The sequence below is a fragment of the Tigriopus californicus genome, chromosome 7 (assembly GCF_007210705.1).
Source record: "Tigriopus californicus strain San Diego chromosome 7, Tcal_SD_v2.1, whole genome shotgun sequence".
In the NCBI taxonomy this organism is placed as follows: domain Eukaryota; kingdom Metazoa; phylum Arthropoda; class Copepoda; order Harpacticoida; family Harpacticidae; genus Tigriopus; species Tigriopus californicus.
Genome location: NC_081446.1, coordinates 4,307,998 through 4,323,159, shown reverse-complemented (window position 1 = coordinate 4,323,159; position 15,162 = coordinate 4,307,998). Strand labels below are relative to the sequence as shown.

General features: G+C 43.2%; 3 protein-coding genes across 5 annotated transcripts in view; 1 reads left to right on the top strand and 2 right to left on the bottom strand.

The window, feature by feature from the left end:
* Positions 1-7,882, top strand: part of LOC131884045 (muscle-specific protein 300 kDa-like) — a 12,204-nt gene extending 4,322 nt beyond the window's left edge. Inside the window, exons 1-10 of one of the 2 annotated variants that reach the window (XM_059231682.1) lie at positions 2,730-2,888; positions 3,714-3,982; positions 4,046-4,479; positions 4,548-4,751; positions 4,812-5,363; positions 5,429-5,706; positions 5,769-6,264; positions 6,332-7,137; positions 7,199-7,309; positions 7,373-7,882. In XM_059231682.1, the coding sequence (XP_059087665.1) occupies positions 5,542-5,706; positions 5,769-6,264; positions 6,332-7,137; positions 7,199-7,309; positions 7,373-7,756 (1,962 nt within the window). In that variant the 5' untranslated portion in view covers positions 2,730-2,888; positions 3,714-3,982; positions 4,046-4,479; ... (1 more) ...; positions 4,812-5,363; positions 5,429-5,541 and the 3' untranslated portion in view covers positions 7,757-7,882. Of the gene's footprint in view, positions 1-2,729; positions 2,889-3,713; positions 3,983-4,045; positions 4,480-4,547; positions 4,752-4,811; positions 5,707-5,768; positions 6,265-6,331; positions 7,138-7,198; positions 7,310-7,372 lie in introns of those variants that run through there. The other variant, XM_059231684.1, reaches the window with a different exon arrangement.
* A 3-nt stretch (positions 7,883-7,885) lies between these two features.
* LOC131884046 (muscle-specific protein 300 kDa-like) lies at positions 7,886-10,874 on the bottom strand. Its single transcript, XM_059231685.1, has 5 exons — positions 10,576-10,874; positions 10,294-10,478; positions 9,820-10,220; positions 9,113-9,750; positions 7,886-9,041 (listed from the first exon to the last, which is right to left on the bottom strand). Exons 2-5 carry the CDS (start codon positions 10,456-10,458, stop codon positions 8,446-8,448), a joined length of 1,800 nt encoding a protein of 599 aa, XP_059087668.1. The 5' UTR covers positions 10,459-10,478; positions 10,576-10,874; the 3' UTR covers positions 7,886-8,445.
* A 1,360-nt stretch (positions 10,875-12,234) lies between these two features.
* Positions 12,235-15,162, bottom strand: part of LOC131884044 (muscle-specific protein 300 kDa-like) — a 4,487-nt gene continuing 1,559 nt past the window's right edge. Inside the window, exons 1-5 of one of the 2 annotated variants that reach the window (XM_059231680.1) lie at positions 15,056-15,160; positions 14,759-14,965; positions 14,291-14,691; positions 13,571-14,208; positions 12,235-13,496 (exon numbers count right to left, since the gene is read on the bottom strand). In XM_059231680.1, coding sequence (XP_059087663.1) covers positions 12,901-13,496; positions 13,571-14,208; positions 14,291-14,691; positions 14,759-14,923 — 1,800 coding nt within the window. In that variant the 5' untranslated portion in view covers positions 14,924-14,965; positions 15,056-15,160 and the 3' untranslated portion in view covers positions 12,235-12,900. Of the gene's footprint in view, positions 13,497-13,570; positions 14,209-14,290; positions 14,692-14,758; positions 14,966-15,055; positions 15,161-15,162 lie in introns of those variants that run through there. The other variant, XM_059231681.1, reaches the window with a different exon arrangement.

Sequence of the window (15,162 nt, the reverse complement as noted above, 5' to 3'; positions counted from 1 at the left end):
AATGGGCTTCCAACCTTCACGATGGAGGCGGCACATTGGCTATCAGTTAAGTGTGTAACCCCTTTCCCAGATAAATGACTGATTATTTTCTCGTTTAAATAGATGGATCGGATTGCCAATAATTCTCTGAAGGTGGAAGATTCGCCCATTTCATTGTTTGTGAAAGATTGCTTCAGAAGTAACGATTTTTCACAACTGTCAGTGTGGATTTTATGTACATCTGCACTACCACATCGGACTTCAATGACTCCAAAACCGATATTAGAGGCATCTGAAGCAAGGACGAAATCAACAATGTGTTTCAATTCTTGACCGTCAAAGGGGAATCCATTCAGAGAATCGAGATGTGTGTGTAGATATTCCAATTCGTCCCGAAGACCACGTACGTCCATCCATCCGTCCCACCCTGATGATACTGATGCTACGGCAAATGTTTTTTGTCCGATTCGTGTCAGTAGTTTTAAAATGGGACCTATGGCCAAGGTGCTAGCAGATAGGCTTCCGTATAACGAGGCCACGTCTCTGATTTTCGCACGTTTATGATTCGTAATATATTCTATTGTAGCGGACAATTATATTCTAGTCACCAATATCAATTTACATTAATTCCTTACTCCTGCTCTCACCATCACACTCGCCATAGTCATTTTACCTCTGTATAAATACCTCCACTTACGAACGATAAATATCTAGTCAACAGCCACCATCCGGTAATCATACATGGCACAGCCGGTAGTAGCCGCCTCCAGGCGGAAGAACCTTCCCCCAGACGACTGAGGACGCCAATGCGGAACTTGGGCCCAGAAGAGACGTGATGCGTGCGGAATGGCCGTGGTTGCAGCGGGTGGGCATGGTGCANCGTGATGCTATCTCTGGACTTAAACGTGCGATATATCCAACCACACATTTGAAAAGCTTTACCCACCTTCAACTGGATATGTTCTTCGAACTGTCCATTATTTTGAAAGACTACCTCTAGATCTTTCATACATGAGACCTGCTCAATATCTTTACCTCCATTATCTACGGGTGGAGTATTCAAAGGAGTTGACCCAAAGGTCATTGAGCGGAATTTCATTCTGTTCAAGGCCATATTACTCTTAGTAACCCAAGAATAGATTATATCGAGGTCCTTGGCCAGGCTGGTGGAATCTTGGCCATTCCTAGCAGAAAATAACTTTGTATCGTCAGCATAAGAAGAGAGACTGACAATAACACTAAGCTTTTCAAGCGAGGCAACGAATATTATAAAAAGTAGGGGCCCTAAGACGGAACCCTGGGTAACATCCGACTTGACATCACGTATGTCACTAAGGGATCCCTCGACCTTAACAATTTGCTTCCTATCATGAATGAAGCTTCTTATCCAATGGAGAAACATGCTCGGGATCCCAATGTCATGAAGTCGATTCAACAAAAGGCCATGATCTACTTCCGTACTTCAAAAAACTTCTGTGCATTTTTTAGTCTCCATTTTGCTTTACATTCTTCCACAATGATGATACTGATTTTACAGACCATTCATCTACTTTGTCCTGGATCATAATTTCGGAATGCTTCAAAGTGAGATTTTCAATTAGAGGTCATAAATATGAGTCCATATGGAAATTCAATTTTTCGTTGACGTATATTTCTCAGCCCATAGAGCAAGAAAATAGTTAAAACTTATGCAATTTATGCCTCAGAAACCTCCATGATACTTGGATAACCAAACAAATTAAAAACTTTTCTCACCATTTGTGACTTATTTTTACGTTTTCGGATGTTATTTTGCCTAAATTTCATAAACTAAAAACAATTACTTTTGCCGTCCCCTACTCATTAGTAAAGGTCGGAAAAAGAACCTTTTTTTATTGTTGAGGGGAAATTTCCATATTCTTTTGGTGAGGCAAAAAAACCTAAAATATTGGTCATGTAAGATTTTAGAAAAAGTAATTGTAACAAGTAACACCATTGCATTTTATGGCAAGTAGCGGTTGTATAACGATTTACTTCTTTATGTATCTTATCTTACTTCTGCATGTACATTTGTACAATATACATAATGATCCTGTAAGTCTTTCAAGTCATCCGTGAGCTTTGTTACAATCCAGGATTTAGGGTCAATTATAATGACCGCAGATGCGTTTTGAGAGCACCTTTAAGCCCTCAAAAACACAGGCTAGTTCAAACAATAAAGTCAACTCTTCTTCTTTATCGGGCTCCTTCATTGTTTAATTTGTGTCTCTCTAATATTCGTAGGGTATACGTAGTCCTTGTTGATCCGGTTGCACCTTTCAATTCAGACTTGGACAAATTTTTAGATAACATTCCAGATCAACCCTACATTCAAGGACTACTTTGTTCTTCGTCTGCCAACTCAAATTCGTTGGTAGACCAAATATCATATAAAGATTGAAAGGTAATACATAGAAGAATTATAACCTTTCATTTTAATAGTACTGGGGATTACATTCCCTGTAGCGGTTAGAAAAGCCCTTGAAAACCCAATTTCACAACGATTTAATGACTATAATTCAGCCTGGACTTCAGTTATCCATATCACATCAGAACGGGGTTCACTGTGCACGGAACCAACCTTGCTGGATCTCGCCACTTTTACGGGCTTAATCCAAACAAAATGCATTTAGCTATCATGTTATATGTCCCATTGTCACACGCTTGTGAAAATATGATACGGTATATAAACACCTGGGCTCACAAGAAGGCTTTAATCCGAGACATCGTCATGTTTTACTGATAATGAATTATCATAGAGATTCAAGCCTTGAACGTGTGAGGTTGTCAACTTAACAGTTGAATAGATAGAGAAGGCAATGAACAACGCATTAATAGTTATTCTGCTCTTGTCATTCCTTCATGGAACCAATGCTGGTTGCATTGCTCATGTAAGTAATTAATAAAGCTCCGTTTGGTTTCATTGTGAGCCAATGGTTTACAAGGTTGCCGTCTCGCAAGAAATATGTTCAAAATAGCAGATGATGCTCTGCAATAAAAGTCCAAATGTAGTACTTTATTTGAGTGGCTACTGCAGTTTACTAAAGCTTCGAAATTGTTGGGAAATAATTAGATATCACAAATGGTTATCCGTACACCGAGCTTTAAGTTCAGAAAACATCATAAATTGGGATGACACCAGGTTTGGTGAAATAAGATTACAAATTTTATGATTTAACATTTGCTGGACTCGGCGAAAAAAACTTGACTTGTAAATGTATCTTGAATTCGTTGGAGGTTCTTATCATGATAAAGTAGTAGCCATTTGGTATTCACTAGATTGGATGTTTTTGGTGCAGCCATAATGGGTACATCTCTACTAGCGAGAGAGAAAAAGAAAGGACAAGGCCAGCGCCAGTGTTTCCTCGAGTCCCCTTGCCTTGGGTGACCCTAATCAGACGAGTACAAAATAGTAGAGATGAAGTCTCAAGTACATTGGCACTTCTTTTAGAGCTTTTATTACTTGGTTTTCGGCAACATTCACGAACCAAATGGACAAGAGACTCGAAGATTGAATTAATCGTTACACAATCATCTAGAAAAAATGCGCCAATTGACAAGGGATGGCTAAAATAGAGGGGGAGAAAAGTCGAAGAAAACTGAAGGTGATAATAACAAAGTATGAACTTTATGTCCTAAGCATCATCTTTCTTGCGCTTTTGAGTTGGTAGGAGGTGATTTCGAGAGTCAATACTAAAGTAATGTTCTACCTCAAGGTTGGAACCACTGATTCATCAAAACATTTGGTGTGCACTGGTCTTGCGGATGGAGATTTTCCTGTGAAAGGGTCTGACGATTTATACGAATCCATTCGAATTGCCGCGAGTTCAATAACGGCTCTGCCCCCCTCAGCCTTGGCATTTGTAAAGACTGAGACGATTATTATCCAAGACAATTTGGAACTCTCGTGGATCGAAAAATTTTTCCTTCCACAGCAAACGGATCTGATTCACAGGCTCGAAATCACGAACGTTCCCAAACTAACGTGACTTGATCTTTGTCCCCAGAATTCTCCCCGAAATATTAAAATAAAACTTTTTTGAATTAGGTCATTTGATTGGACCATGCTTGCATCGTTGCCGGATCTTCATACGTTTGTACTAACCGGATCTGGTATCGTATATCTGTCACCATACACCCCATGGGGAGGAGCCATAAATCATATTGACTTATCCAATAACAATGCGATCACTGAAATCCCTGCTAATGTATTCCAAAGGGCGACGAATTTGACATCTTTGACCATGAATGATATGAACAAGGACATTGTACTGAGGAGTAAGGCCCTCCGCATCCTCACCAGACAATTGCCTCATTTGTTTTTCAACACCCTACCCAATGGTCAACCCAAGATTGAGGATGATGCTTTCGGCGATGTGAGTGGCGGAGAGTTGTGGGGATTATTAGAGGGACAATTTATGGACTTTCCTGAAGGAGCCTTCCGACTTCTATTAAAGAGCCACTTTGACCGATATTCGCAAGGTTAGTCATCAATCAATTACATTTTCATATTTACAAGCTTGAGCTTTGCAATTTGATTGAATGGGCAGAGTTCATCATTCCTAAAAATGGAAAAACCCAGGTTCGGGACTGCTCAAATTGCTCCATCTCTTGGCTCTACAACGACGCCTTCAGATTTGGAAGGGATGAATACAAACGCTTAGTGGGCGACGAGAACATTGTCTGCGAAGGTGTTGGACCAGTTTTGGAATCTGATGATGATGGTTTCAACTCTGAGATGGAAGTTTGCCCAAGTAAATATTTATAAGTCAATGGATTTATGAATATATTTAAATAATTCGATCTGTTTTCAGTCACAGATATGCCTGGTCCAAGAGAAAATCCTTGCGAGGGTCACGGTGAAGGATTATCAGGCACTGCACCAGATGATGAGGATTGCCATTGTTTTTATTACTGTAATTCCTTGGATGAAGTCTCTGGCCGTGATTGCTGTCAAATTGAAGCGGCATACGACCCTGAAATATCTGGGTGCACTATGGAGAGCAACGTACCCGGGTGTCGAGAGCAGATGGGTGCTTATGATTAATTTGGATATGTCGACCCCATTGGTCAGGACAATCTTTTTTGGGGCAGTCATCAAAAGGCAGAAATAGATTGATTCTTTTTTCAACTCAATGCTAGTTGCTCCATGTTTCTATGTTCTTTGACCTACAAGCGGGTAGTCGAAAAATATGCTGACTCCAGCAAAATCTTACGTGACTGCCGACTCGCTTGATTTTGAGGTGTTGGAACAATCACCAAAGCATTCCGGTCCTGGAATGGCTATCGTTCGCCAATGTGAAAAGGTTTTGGTTAAGACTATGTGCATGCTAAGACCATTTGAAGCAACAAAAGTGAGCTAAAAGGTAGTGTTTTATGGCATTATAATTTTAGGAGTTACTTAAGATTTTCATTCAATGAGCTTATTTAGCAAGGACAGCTCAAGAGAAACACTGATTGCTTATCAGTCGCAAATCATTCACGACCAAGGGCGGTCAATCAAGACCGAAGTGCGGCTCACAGAAATATCCCTTGGCCATCACCATGACATTTTGGCAAGAGAATTACTCCTTTATCAAGGAAGTGTATGATACAAGATGGCAAAAAATGGTAGAATGGATGGACAACGTGGAAATGGCAATCCAGAAGGTGTGTGCCAACAAGGTCTACACTTCCTCGGAGTACAAGCGCGAAAAGGATAACTTCCACGTAAGCATGCATTAAGTATAGGTGAGAGTAAGCAGATAGATACCAATCGTGATTGTCTTTAGTCTTTGTGCAAAAATCTGGAGAGGGCCGAAACCAGGAAATGGTTGGCCGAGACCCTGGAGACGCTGATGAAGGAACGCGCGGGAGAGGAGCGAAAGGAAGAGCAGAAGAAATTGGAAATGGTCATTGAACGCCACAAGACTCTCATCCCAAGGATTCAAGAGACCCTGGTTAAGACCGAATGCTATTGGAAATGCTATTCGTATGGCGACGATTTGATCCCCATTTTTGAGTTCATTGAAGACTTGAAAAATCGTTCAGTAAAGGATGTTCAAGCTGCCAACCAAGAACAGACTGAAGAGCACATGGAGAAGCAAGAAAAGGTAATCAATTCACTCGAGAATAAGCGACGAATGGCTCAGGATTTCATTGCCAAGGGAGAGAAACTCATGGCCGATCCAAATTGTCCCAAGTTCCTCGAAGGCCATCTCCAAAAACTGAAAGAGGGTTGGGAGGACACAATGGAGAAAGCCCAAGCTCGGAAGAAGGCTCTTTCAGGTATTGCATTAAATAAGCTCAAGCAATCGTTAAAATTAGTCAAAAAATGATCCTCTACCAATGCTAGATAATTTCAATTCGTGGGAGTCGTTCGAGCAACAAAAGGTCGAATGTCACAAAATGCTTGATGCCGCTGACAAGGAGTTTGCTTCCATCAAGAAAGTCTTCGACCTGAAGACTGGTCCGGCAGATTTTAGAAGAAGAAAAGCACTGGCAGACAACTGCAAGCAAGCCATTGACAATCTATACACAACAGTTTTTAGTTGCAACGATTGCATTCAAAAGATGCTACCCTTGGACAAAAAGGACGACATGGCCAAACAAGTCAAGGCTTTAGAAAACCGAATGGAGGTCCTCGGAAAGACCCAAAACAAGCTCAACATGATTGATGACTTCAATCGGCGTCTCTTTGAGTTTGATGCATGTGTGACTGACATGGAGAACTGGTTAACCGAGACACGTGGCAAAATGGACGACATTATCAAACCCTCCTACGACAGCAGCTTCTCGCCAGAGGACAGGGTGACCAAAGCAATGGAGTTACAGGAGGATATTCTTGAAAAGTCCGAATTTTTGAAAAAGCAAGAAAATGAGAAAGAAAACATCTTCCCCAAGAGTGACGAAAAGGTATCAGAGGATGCTAAATTCTTTCTTGATCGGTTAACCTCTGCCCGAAAAACTATTGACGCCCTGACTGAGGAAGTCAAACTCGAGTGCACAAAGTTCTCTCAAGACATCAAATACTGGGCAGAGTTTCAAACTGGAGTTAAAGAATTTGAACCTTGGATGAAAGCAGCCGAGGCCAAAAAGATGAACGGCCTCACCAAACCTGAAAACCTGGAAGGAGCTTGCCGAGTTTTGGAAGAGGCCAAGGTGATTCTGACATGGAGTGACATTAACCACCTTTGATCACACTGACTTTGATCCATTTCAGGGCTTCCAAGCGGAATGTGAAACCAAATTGAAGATCCTTGACGAAGCAGCCCAATCTGCTCAACTGATGACTATTCATGCTGAAGCCGATGAGCGAGTCAGTGCCTTCAAGGTATGTTAGATTCCAAAAATGAACAACCAATCATTTACTCACCAGCAAAACGACTTGATTCAGGTTCGATGGGATTCTGTTCATGACACCGCCAAGGATTGGGTGGCAAGGATGATGACTTTGGTTGAATGCTGGAACAAGTTGGAAGGAAATGTAGATCTGCTAAACTCGTGGGTGGCAGATTCAACCACTGCCGAACAAGAGAATTGTGGAACAATCCCAATTGAAAAGCTTGAAGGCCAATTGAGCCAACTCAAGGTTATCTTCCTGGAAAAACAGAAATTAGTGGACGAGCTGGAAGCGTACGGCGTGGAAGAGAAATTTAAAAATGATGCCATTGTTGCTGCTCAAGGGAACATTGCAAAAACCTCTGAGAGCGAGGCCGAGCCTCTGGAGGAGGGTTTGGACTCAGTGGAGGCTTTGCCCGAAACTGAGGCTGCAGCTTAAGATTTAAGGCTTAATACGATTTGGAATGTATTTGATATCTCAATTTCTGTCCCGATAGGCCGCATCGCAATATTAATGATAGAATCTTGAATATATATGTAATGGGTATTCATAAAGGCAGTCACCGAAGAAGTTGCTCACTGTTTATTTTGCGTAGTTAGTGATAATTTTTCAGTGATAGAAGACTTTAGCGAGGCGAGTTATCTTAGCCTAAGGTACAATGAAGAAACGAGATTAATGATGTTTTTACTTGCATTGAGGAATGAATGCTGGCAATCATGAAAAAAAGGAGATTCTTCGACTCATCAGTTGATTTCCAGACTGAGCCCTTTCGGGGACTTTTTGTGAATTATTCAAAAGGGCTGTCATCAATCTGGCGCCCCAGCAGCCCGCCCGGGGAAAACCTTGGACAAGAGCCGGAAGGTTAGGCAACTTGGCAGAGAAAGGTCAGGGCCACTCGCCGTAAAATCTGCTTTTTTGACAGATTGCTTCCATGAAAAGTTACTCTTTGTCATAGAAATATGGTATAATTATAGGTTTGTGTCCAGTCGCGGTAAATGTATAAAGTTTCATAGTGCGTGTCGAAAATAATAAGAAATATTAATCAATCCATTTCCAATTAGTCGGGGTCCTCCAGTGGTGTTCCAAAGTGTCCAAATGAAAAGCCAAATGATGCATCCATCATAGGCTTAGAGGTTCTCCACAAGCTTCTCCTTCTCCTTGAAGATGTTCTTCAGCTCACCAAGGGTGGACTCCATTTTCTCGAGGGAGAATTGTTGCTCGTTATTATCCTTGCGGTCCTCGGCAACCCAAGAGTTGAGCTCATTAACGGTGGAGTCCAATAGTTGCCATTCTTTGACTAGAGTCTCTACCTTTTTGATCCATTCATCAGCGACAACCTTGACCTTGGCATAACGCTCTTTGAGTTCGGCCACCTCGCTATCAGCCTCGTGATGAGTGGTCATCTTGAGGGAGGCAGCAGTGGCCGTCTCAAGAACCTTGAGCTCTTTCTGGCACGAATCAGCAAACTCTTTGACAGCCTTGTACATGGTATTAGCTTCATCCAAGGTCTGGGGCTTGTGCAAGCCTTCGGTCGATTTCTTCTCATAAGTCTCCAACCAGGGCTTGAACTCTTTGATGCCGGTCTTGTATTCAGCCCAGTATTTGACATCCTCTGAATATTGCTCGCACTCGGAGATCACCTTCTTCTGGAGAGCAAGGACAAACTCTTTGATTCTGTTGAGCTCGTTCTTGTGGTCTTGAGCATCTTGAGGAACCTTGTCACCTGAGTAAAAATGGAAGGTAAACCGGTGCTTTTTGTTTAGTGATTTTATGATTTTAAAAACTCCAGCTTACCTTGAGGAAGAAGAGCCTCTTCCCTAGCAATGTTCTCGTCGATAATCTTGACCTTTCCGGCAATGTCTTCTTGCAACTCCATGGTGTAGGAAACACGATCTTCTGGAGTCATTTTGTCGGAAGCGTCCTTGATGTCCTTCAGTTGAGAATCAGCATTATTCATCCATTCATCCAATCCCTTCAGACTGTTGTTGAACTCATTGAGGTTGTTGACAAAGTCCTCGATCTTCTTAACCTTGTCCTCGAATTTGCCCACCACATCAAGCTTGTCGGTAATAGCCTTCACCTCCTTCTTGACAAAGTCCTTCTTCTCGTCGGGCAAAGTCATGGTCATAATTTCGTAATTGTCTTGGATCGACTTGTACAAGTTCTCAATGGTGGTCTTGTTGTCGCCAAAGATTTGTTGACGCTTCTCCAAATCTTCCATGGCAGATTGAAGATTGAAGCGTTTCTTGACCTTCTTCATTTCCTCGTCGGCCTTTTCGAATTCAACAGCGATGGCTTCCAAGCCCTCTGCGTAGCCAACCCAAGCATCCTTGGTCTTTTGCAAGAACTGAAGACGAGCAGTGGCCTTGTCTTTGGTCAAATCCCAACCATCTTCAATTCGCTGGACATGATTATCCAAGAATTTGGGTTTGCTGTAAAGACGAGAACGTTTGTAGCCGGTTTGTTCTCAAATAACTAACCAAAATCTATTTGTGCCTTACTCTGGGTTCTCCAAAAGGGCCTTGCCCTTGGCAATGAGCTCCTTGACCACATTTCGCTTGGTCTCGAGTTGATTGAGGGCCTTTTCTTGCCTCTCAATGAGCTCCTCTACATTCTCAACGCAAGAGGGGGCAATTTCTCGCGTTGAGCTGAGCATAATCCCGTCTAAGAACTCTATGTGAGGTGCCAGTTCGTCGCCATAGGCATAGCACTTCCAATACAAGTCAACCTTGATCTGCGTCTGGTTGACGTTGGGTACCAAGTTCTCGTGCCTTTCAATCAGACCATCCAACTTGGAAATCTGTTCCTTCCTCTCCTCCTTGGCCCGTTCCGCCATCAGGATTTCTAGCATCTGTTGTAGCCATTTCTTAACCTCCTCGCGGTACAGATCTTTGCACAAGGCCTATGACAAAGTACGCATTGCGATTCGATCTGGGCTTCCTTTTTTGCTTTGCAAATAAAGGGAAATTCCTTACATGAAAATTGTCCCGCTCACGCTTGAACTCGGCGGAGGTGTACACTTTGTCGGCCATAATCCTGGAGATTGCCTTCTCCACATTTTCCATCCACTCAAGCATCTTCTGATGACGCATGTCATAGACATCCTTGATGAAGTGGTAATTCTCCTGCCAGAAGGTCATTTTGATTGATATTCAACTCCCTGTAAAGGAATAACGATTACGACATTGTAGCAGCTGTTCCAGATCTCGAAGTCAGGAAATTGTCACCTTCTTTGTGTCTTTCCACTACCAACTCACCTCGTTCAAGAATGACAACCTTCACTAGATTTTGATCACTTTCCGTTGGTTTCCGGATAAGAGGAAGGACAGTTTGCTCAACAGCGGAGGCCTCTGAGTGATCCTCTGAAGACGACAAGGCAAACTATTGTTTTAAACCTTTCCACCTCCCACGTCTGTTCCTCGATCAGGCGAGGGGTTCCGAGTTTTTTCGTCCCAATCCAAATGCAACTATGATATGCGGCTGAACCAGCTTGACCTGTGCCTGTCTTGGCATTCCACAAGGAGAATGCGGAGCTCAAGCAACACTTATGGAACACATCGAGGAGCAGAGGACCAGGGCCAGCTATTGTCTTGTCAGGCTTCTCTGGGAGGATTGCAATTGTTACGTCACTAGTATTCGGAGTTCGGACAACTATACATACATACAACACTTCTTCTGAGATGTGTAGAGTTGGGGTGGAAGGGGAAATGGGCACAAATCCGGGAGAGTGGGTGTGTTTGAAAGAGAGCCGACCAAGCCCAATCGCTAGGTCATGTCAGGGTTAAATTTAGCTAGTGATGAGCAAAGCTTGTAGAAAGCCGAGGGTACGTTTAACGTTGCGCCCGTCCCACTGTAAGGCGTAAATTATGTATGTAGTACTGTACTCTACAAACACTGCACAGGTGGATGGTGGGGAAATTTTCCCTCACTTCTTGTGCCAGAAAACGCAAGCTGAGGTTAATGTGCAACTCAGAGCTAATTGACTTATAGAGGACCTTGTATCAAAAAGGAACTATCACTCAAGGACTTAAGCCCATCTTTGGTCGAACCGTACGTGCATAAATGACATCTTGCTGGCCTCTTCCAAACGAAATTTAGGGTTAAGATTGCTTAAAGGAATTTGAGAATGCTTCTTCTAATTGAATCGGTCGGGGTATTCCTTCGCCATGCTTGGGACGTCCTTGTGCCATGTATTGGCTTTCTCCTGTAGTAGCGTCTAGTGTGTACGTTCCCCGTTCGGCCCAGCTTAAGATGGAACGTAAGGAACAACTTGTTTTTTGAGGCCAACGCTTTACGGAGAAGAGGTCACCTTAGCCTCATCGCTCTATTTGGAAACCTTACAGCTCCCATACTCAATGTACACTCCATCCAGATTGAGCAGGCTTCATAGATCGTCTCTGTTCAAAAAAGATTACTGGCTTACCACCAACGTTCATGGTCCTTTAGAATGAACCCATTTTTCCGAGGAGGACCTTTTGTTTGGACACGGATAAAAATGGAATTCATTTGGTTTTTTTCAAGGATGGATTGAAGTGATGTGTGTGCTAATGTATGACTATTTTAGGGGCCAAAAAAATGACACTTGGGCCAAGATTTTGAACTCGCTCAAGGCTGACACACGATTTTGTACCCACTGCAAATATTTCCTTCATTGAAGACTTGAATCTATTTCTGAGACTCATGCCAACAAATTGCATGGAATCGAGGCTCAATTTCTTTTCCTTCTGTGAGCGTCGCTATCTGCAATCTTCAAATGTTTGCCAATCGCCAGGCAACCACCAGAGTTGTCTGCAATTTTATGTCAAAATTAAAGTCCTAATGCCTCACTTTAGGTTTGCAAGGCAATTATCATTCAAAGGTTTAGTGAAAAGCTTTGATTTCGTTCCGTGATATTGACAATTTAAAGGTATGATGAGTTACACAAAGAAAACGAATAGTTTATTCATTTGTTTGTTCAAAAGTAGAAACTAACGAGAAATAAGTCAAAAATAGGTTAGGGACAGTCTTGATATACTTCTTGTGATTGAATGGATATTCTTAAAGTTGCAAACATAGTTTTCTCAAACATATTTTGGCATAAATAGACGTAAAACTAGGGTATTTATGAACATTTGGCAAGTTAGACAGGACACGCAACATAGAAATATGAGGATATAACAAGACATGATAATTTGACATCGAAATAAGCAAGTCGCCAAAGATTCACAAATCAGTTGGAAGTTGTCATCAGTGTGACGGTTGAGCAAAAATTTCTTCATTGAAAGTTAAGAGAGCAAGGCGCGCAGTTACGAATCAATTCGGTCAAAAGGGAAGCTCTTAGGACTCATCAGTTGAAGACCAGGCTCGGGATCCTTTCGGGGCTCATATGTTCACGAGGATAGAGGAGGAGTAAAACACACTTTCAACTTCAAAAGGATCCTGGTGATGGCGTTTGAACCTGGCGCCCCAGCAGTCCACCCGGGGAAGGACGCGTCTTGTCCATGGACCACCCACCCTAAGGGCTTGGCTTTTGACACTCTAGTGTCCATTGTGGGTTGCGGTGTTTCAGGGTCGCGGGTTTGTTTGGAGAGACATTGGGAGGCTTAGAGATTCTCCACGAGCTTCTCCTTCTCCTTGAAGATGTTCTTGAGTTCTCCGAGAGTGGACTCCATTTTCTCGAGAGAGAATTGTTGTTCGCTGTTGTCCTTGCGATCCTCAGCCACCCAGGAGTTCAACTCGGTCACAGTGGTATCCAAAAGTTGCCATTCCTTAACCAAGGTCTCAACCTTCTTGACCCATTCGTCGGCCACAACCTTGACCTTGGCATATCGCTCCTTGAGCACAGCGACCTCGCTATCAGCCTCTTTGTGCGTGGTCATCTTGAGGGATGCGGCAGTGGCGGCTTCCAAGACCTTCAGGTTCTTGATGCAAGACTCAGCAAAGTCTTTGACAGTGGCGAACATGGCGTTGGCGTCCTCCAAAGTCTGGGGCTTGTGCAAACCTTCGGTGGACTTTGTTTCGGCGGTTTCGAGCCAAGGCTTGAACTCCTTAATGCCGGTCTTATACTCAGCCCAGAACTTGACGTCCTCGGAGAAGTTATCACACTCGGTCATGACCTTCTTCTGCAAGTCGGTGACGTATTTTTCAATTCTCTTGAGCTCTGCCTTATACTCTTCGGCATCGGTAGGGCATTTATCACCTGAAATGTAAAGCAAAGCATGACAAAGACCATTTTTTTTATCACCGACATCGAGATATGAAAGTGCTTTTTACCTTGAGGAAGAAGGCCCTCCTCGCTGGCAATAAGCTCTTGGATGACCGTCACCTTGGAGCTGATATCTTCGGAAAGCTCCATGGTGTAAGACACACGATCCTCGGGAGTCATCTGGTCGGACTTGTCCTTGATGTCACCAAGTTGTGTATTGGCATCAGTCATCCACTTGTCAAGCTCCTTCAGGCTCTTGTCGAAGGTGCTGAGGTTGTTCACAAACTCCTCAATCTTCTTAACCTTCTCTTCGAATTTGCCCACAACGTCGAGCTTGTCGGTGATGGCCTTGACCTCCTTCTTGACAAAGTCCTTCTTGTCTTCGGGAAGAGTCATGGTCATAACATCGTAGTTGTGTTGCAAGTCCTTGTACATTTGTTCGATAGAGGTCTTGGATTGGTTGAAGATCTGTTGTCGCTTCTCGAGGTCCTCGAAGGCTGCTTCCAAGTTGAATCGCTTCTTGACCTTCTTCATCTCCTCGTCGGCCTTTTCGAACTCGACAACGATGGAGTCGAGTCCCTCGGCGTAGCCTTCCCAGGCAGACTTGGTTTCTTGTAGCAGGGAGAGACGACCGGAGGCCTTCTCCTTGGTCACATCCCAACCTTCTTGGATACGTTTAACATGGTCGTCCAAGAATCTTGGTTTGCTGTGAGAAACAAGACCAAATGTGGGATTATGATTTGTTCAGGCTTCTGCCTACATTTAGAGAGGGACAATATGAAACCTACTCAGGGTTCTCCAAGAGAGCTTTGCCCTTCAAGATGAGCTCATTGACCACGTTGCGCTTGGTCTCAAGTTGGTTTAAGGCCTTCTCCTGTCGTTCAATCAGCTCGTCGACATTCTCCACGCAAGAAGGTGCGATCTCGCGAGTCGAGCTCAGCATGATTCCGTCCAAGAACTCAATGTGAGGCTTCAATTCATCACCATAGGCGTAACATTTCCAGTACAAATCAACCTTGACCTGCGTCTTCAGGACGTTGGGAATAAGGTTCTCGTGTTTCTCGATCAGCTCGTCCAACTTCTTGCTTTGCTCGGATCGTTCTTCCTTTCCACGCTCGGCCATGATGATTTCCAAGATTTGTTGGAGCCATTTCTTGATTTCAGCTCGTTCCAAGTCTTTGCACAAGGCCTAAAGAAATTATGTATGAAGCATGTCATCATTAATAGAACTGTCCTTGGGATTTGTGTTCACTTACATGGAAATTGTCACGTTCACGCTTGAACTCAGCTGAAGTGTAGACCTTATCGGCCATGATGCGAGCAATGGCCTTCTCCACATTTTCCATCCATTCGACCATCTTGGTTTGTCGCATGACATAGACATCCTTAATGAAAGGATAGTTCTCTTGCCAGAAGGTCATGATGGCAGGTCTAGATTTTACTACGTATTTACACAACTAACGCTGAAAGAATCAAGGAATCCCACACGAGTTATGTCCTTTGTTTCAAATACTCCAGTAATACTCCAGTACTACCCTTAATAAGGAACTTACTTTGGCCGCTTGGATCAGAATCGTGTTCCAGGTAGTGCATGGAAGAAGCGACTGAGTGTTCACATTTTCCCCTGATTGTTCCCCAGGTCAATATCCCAAAGAATTAT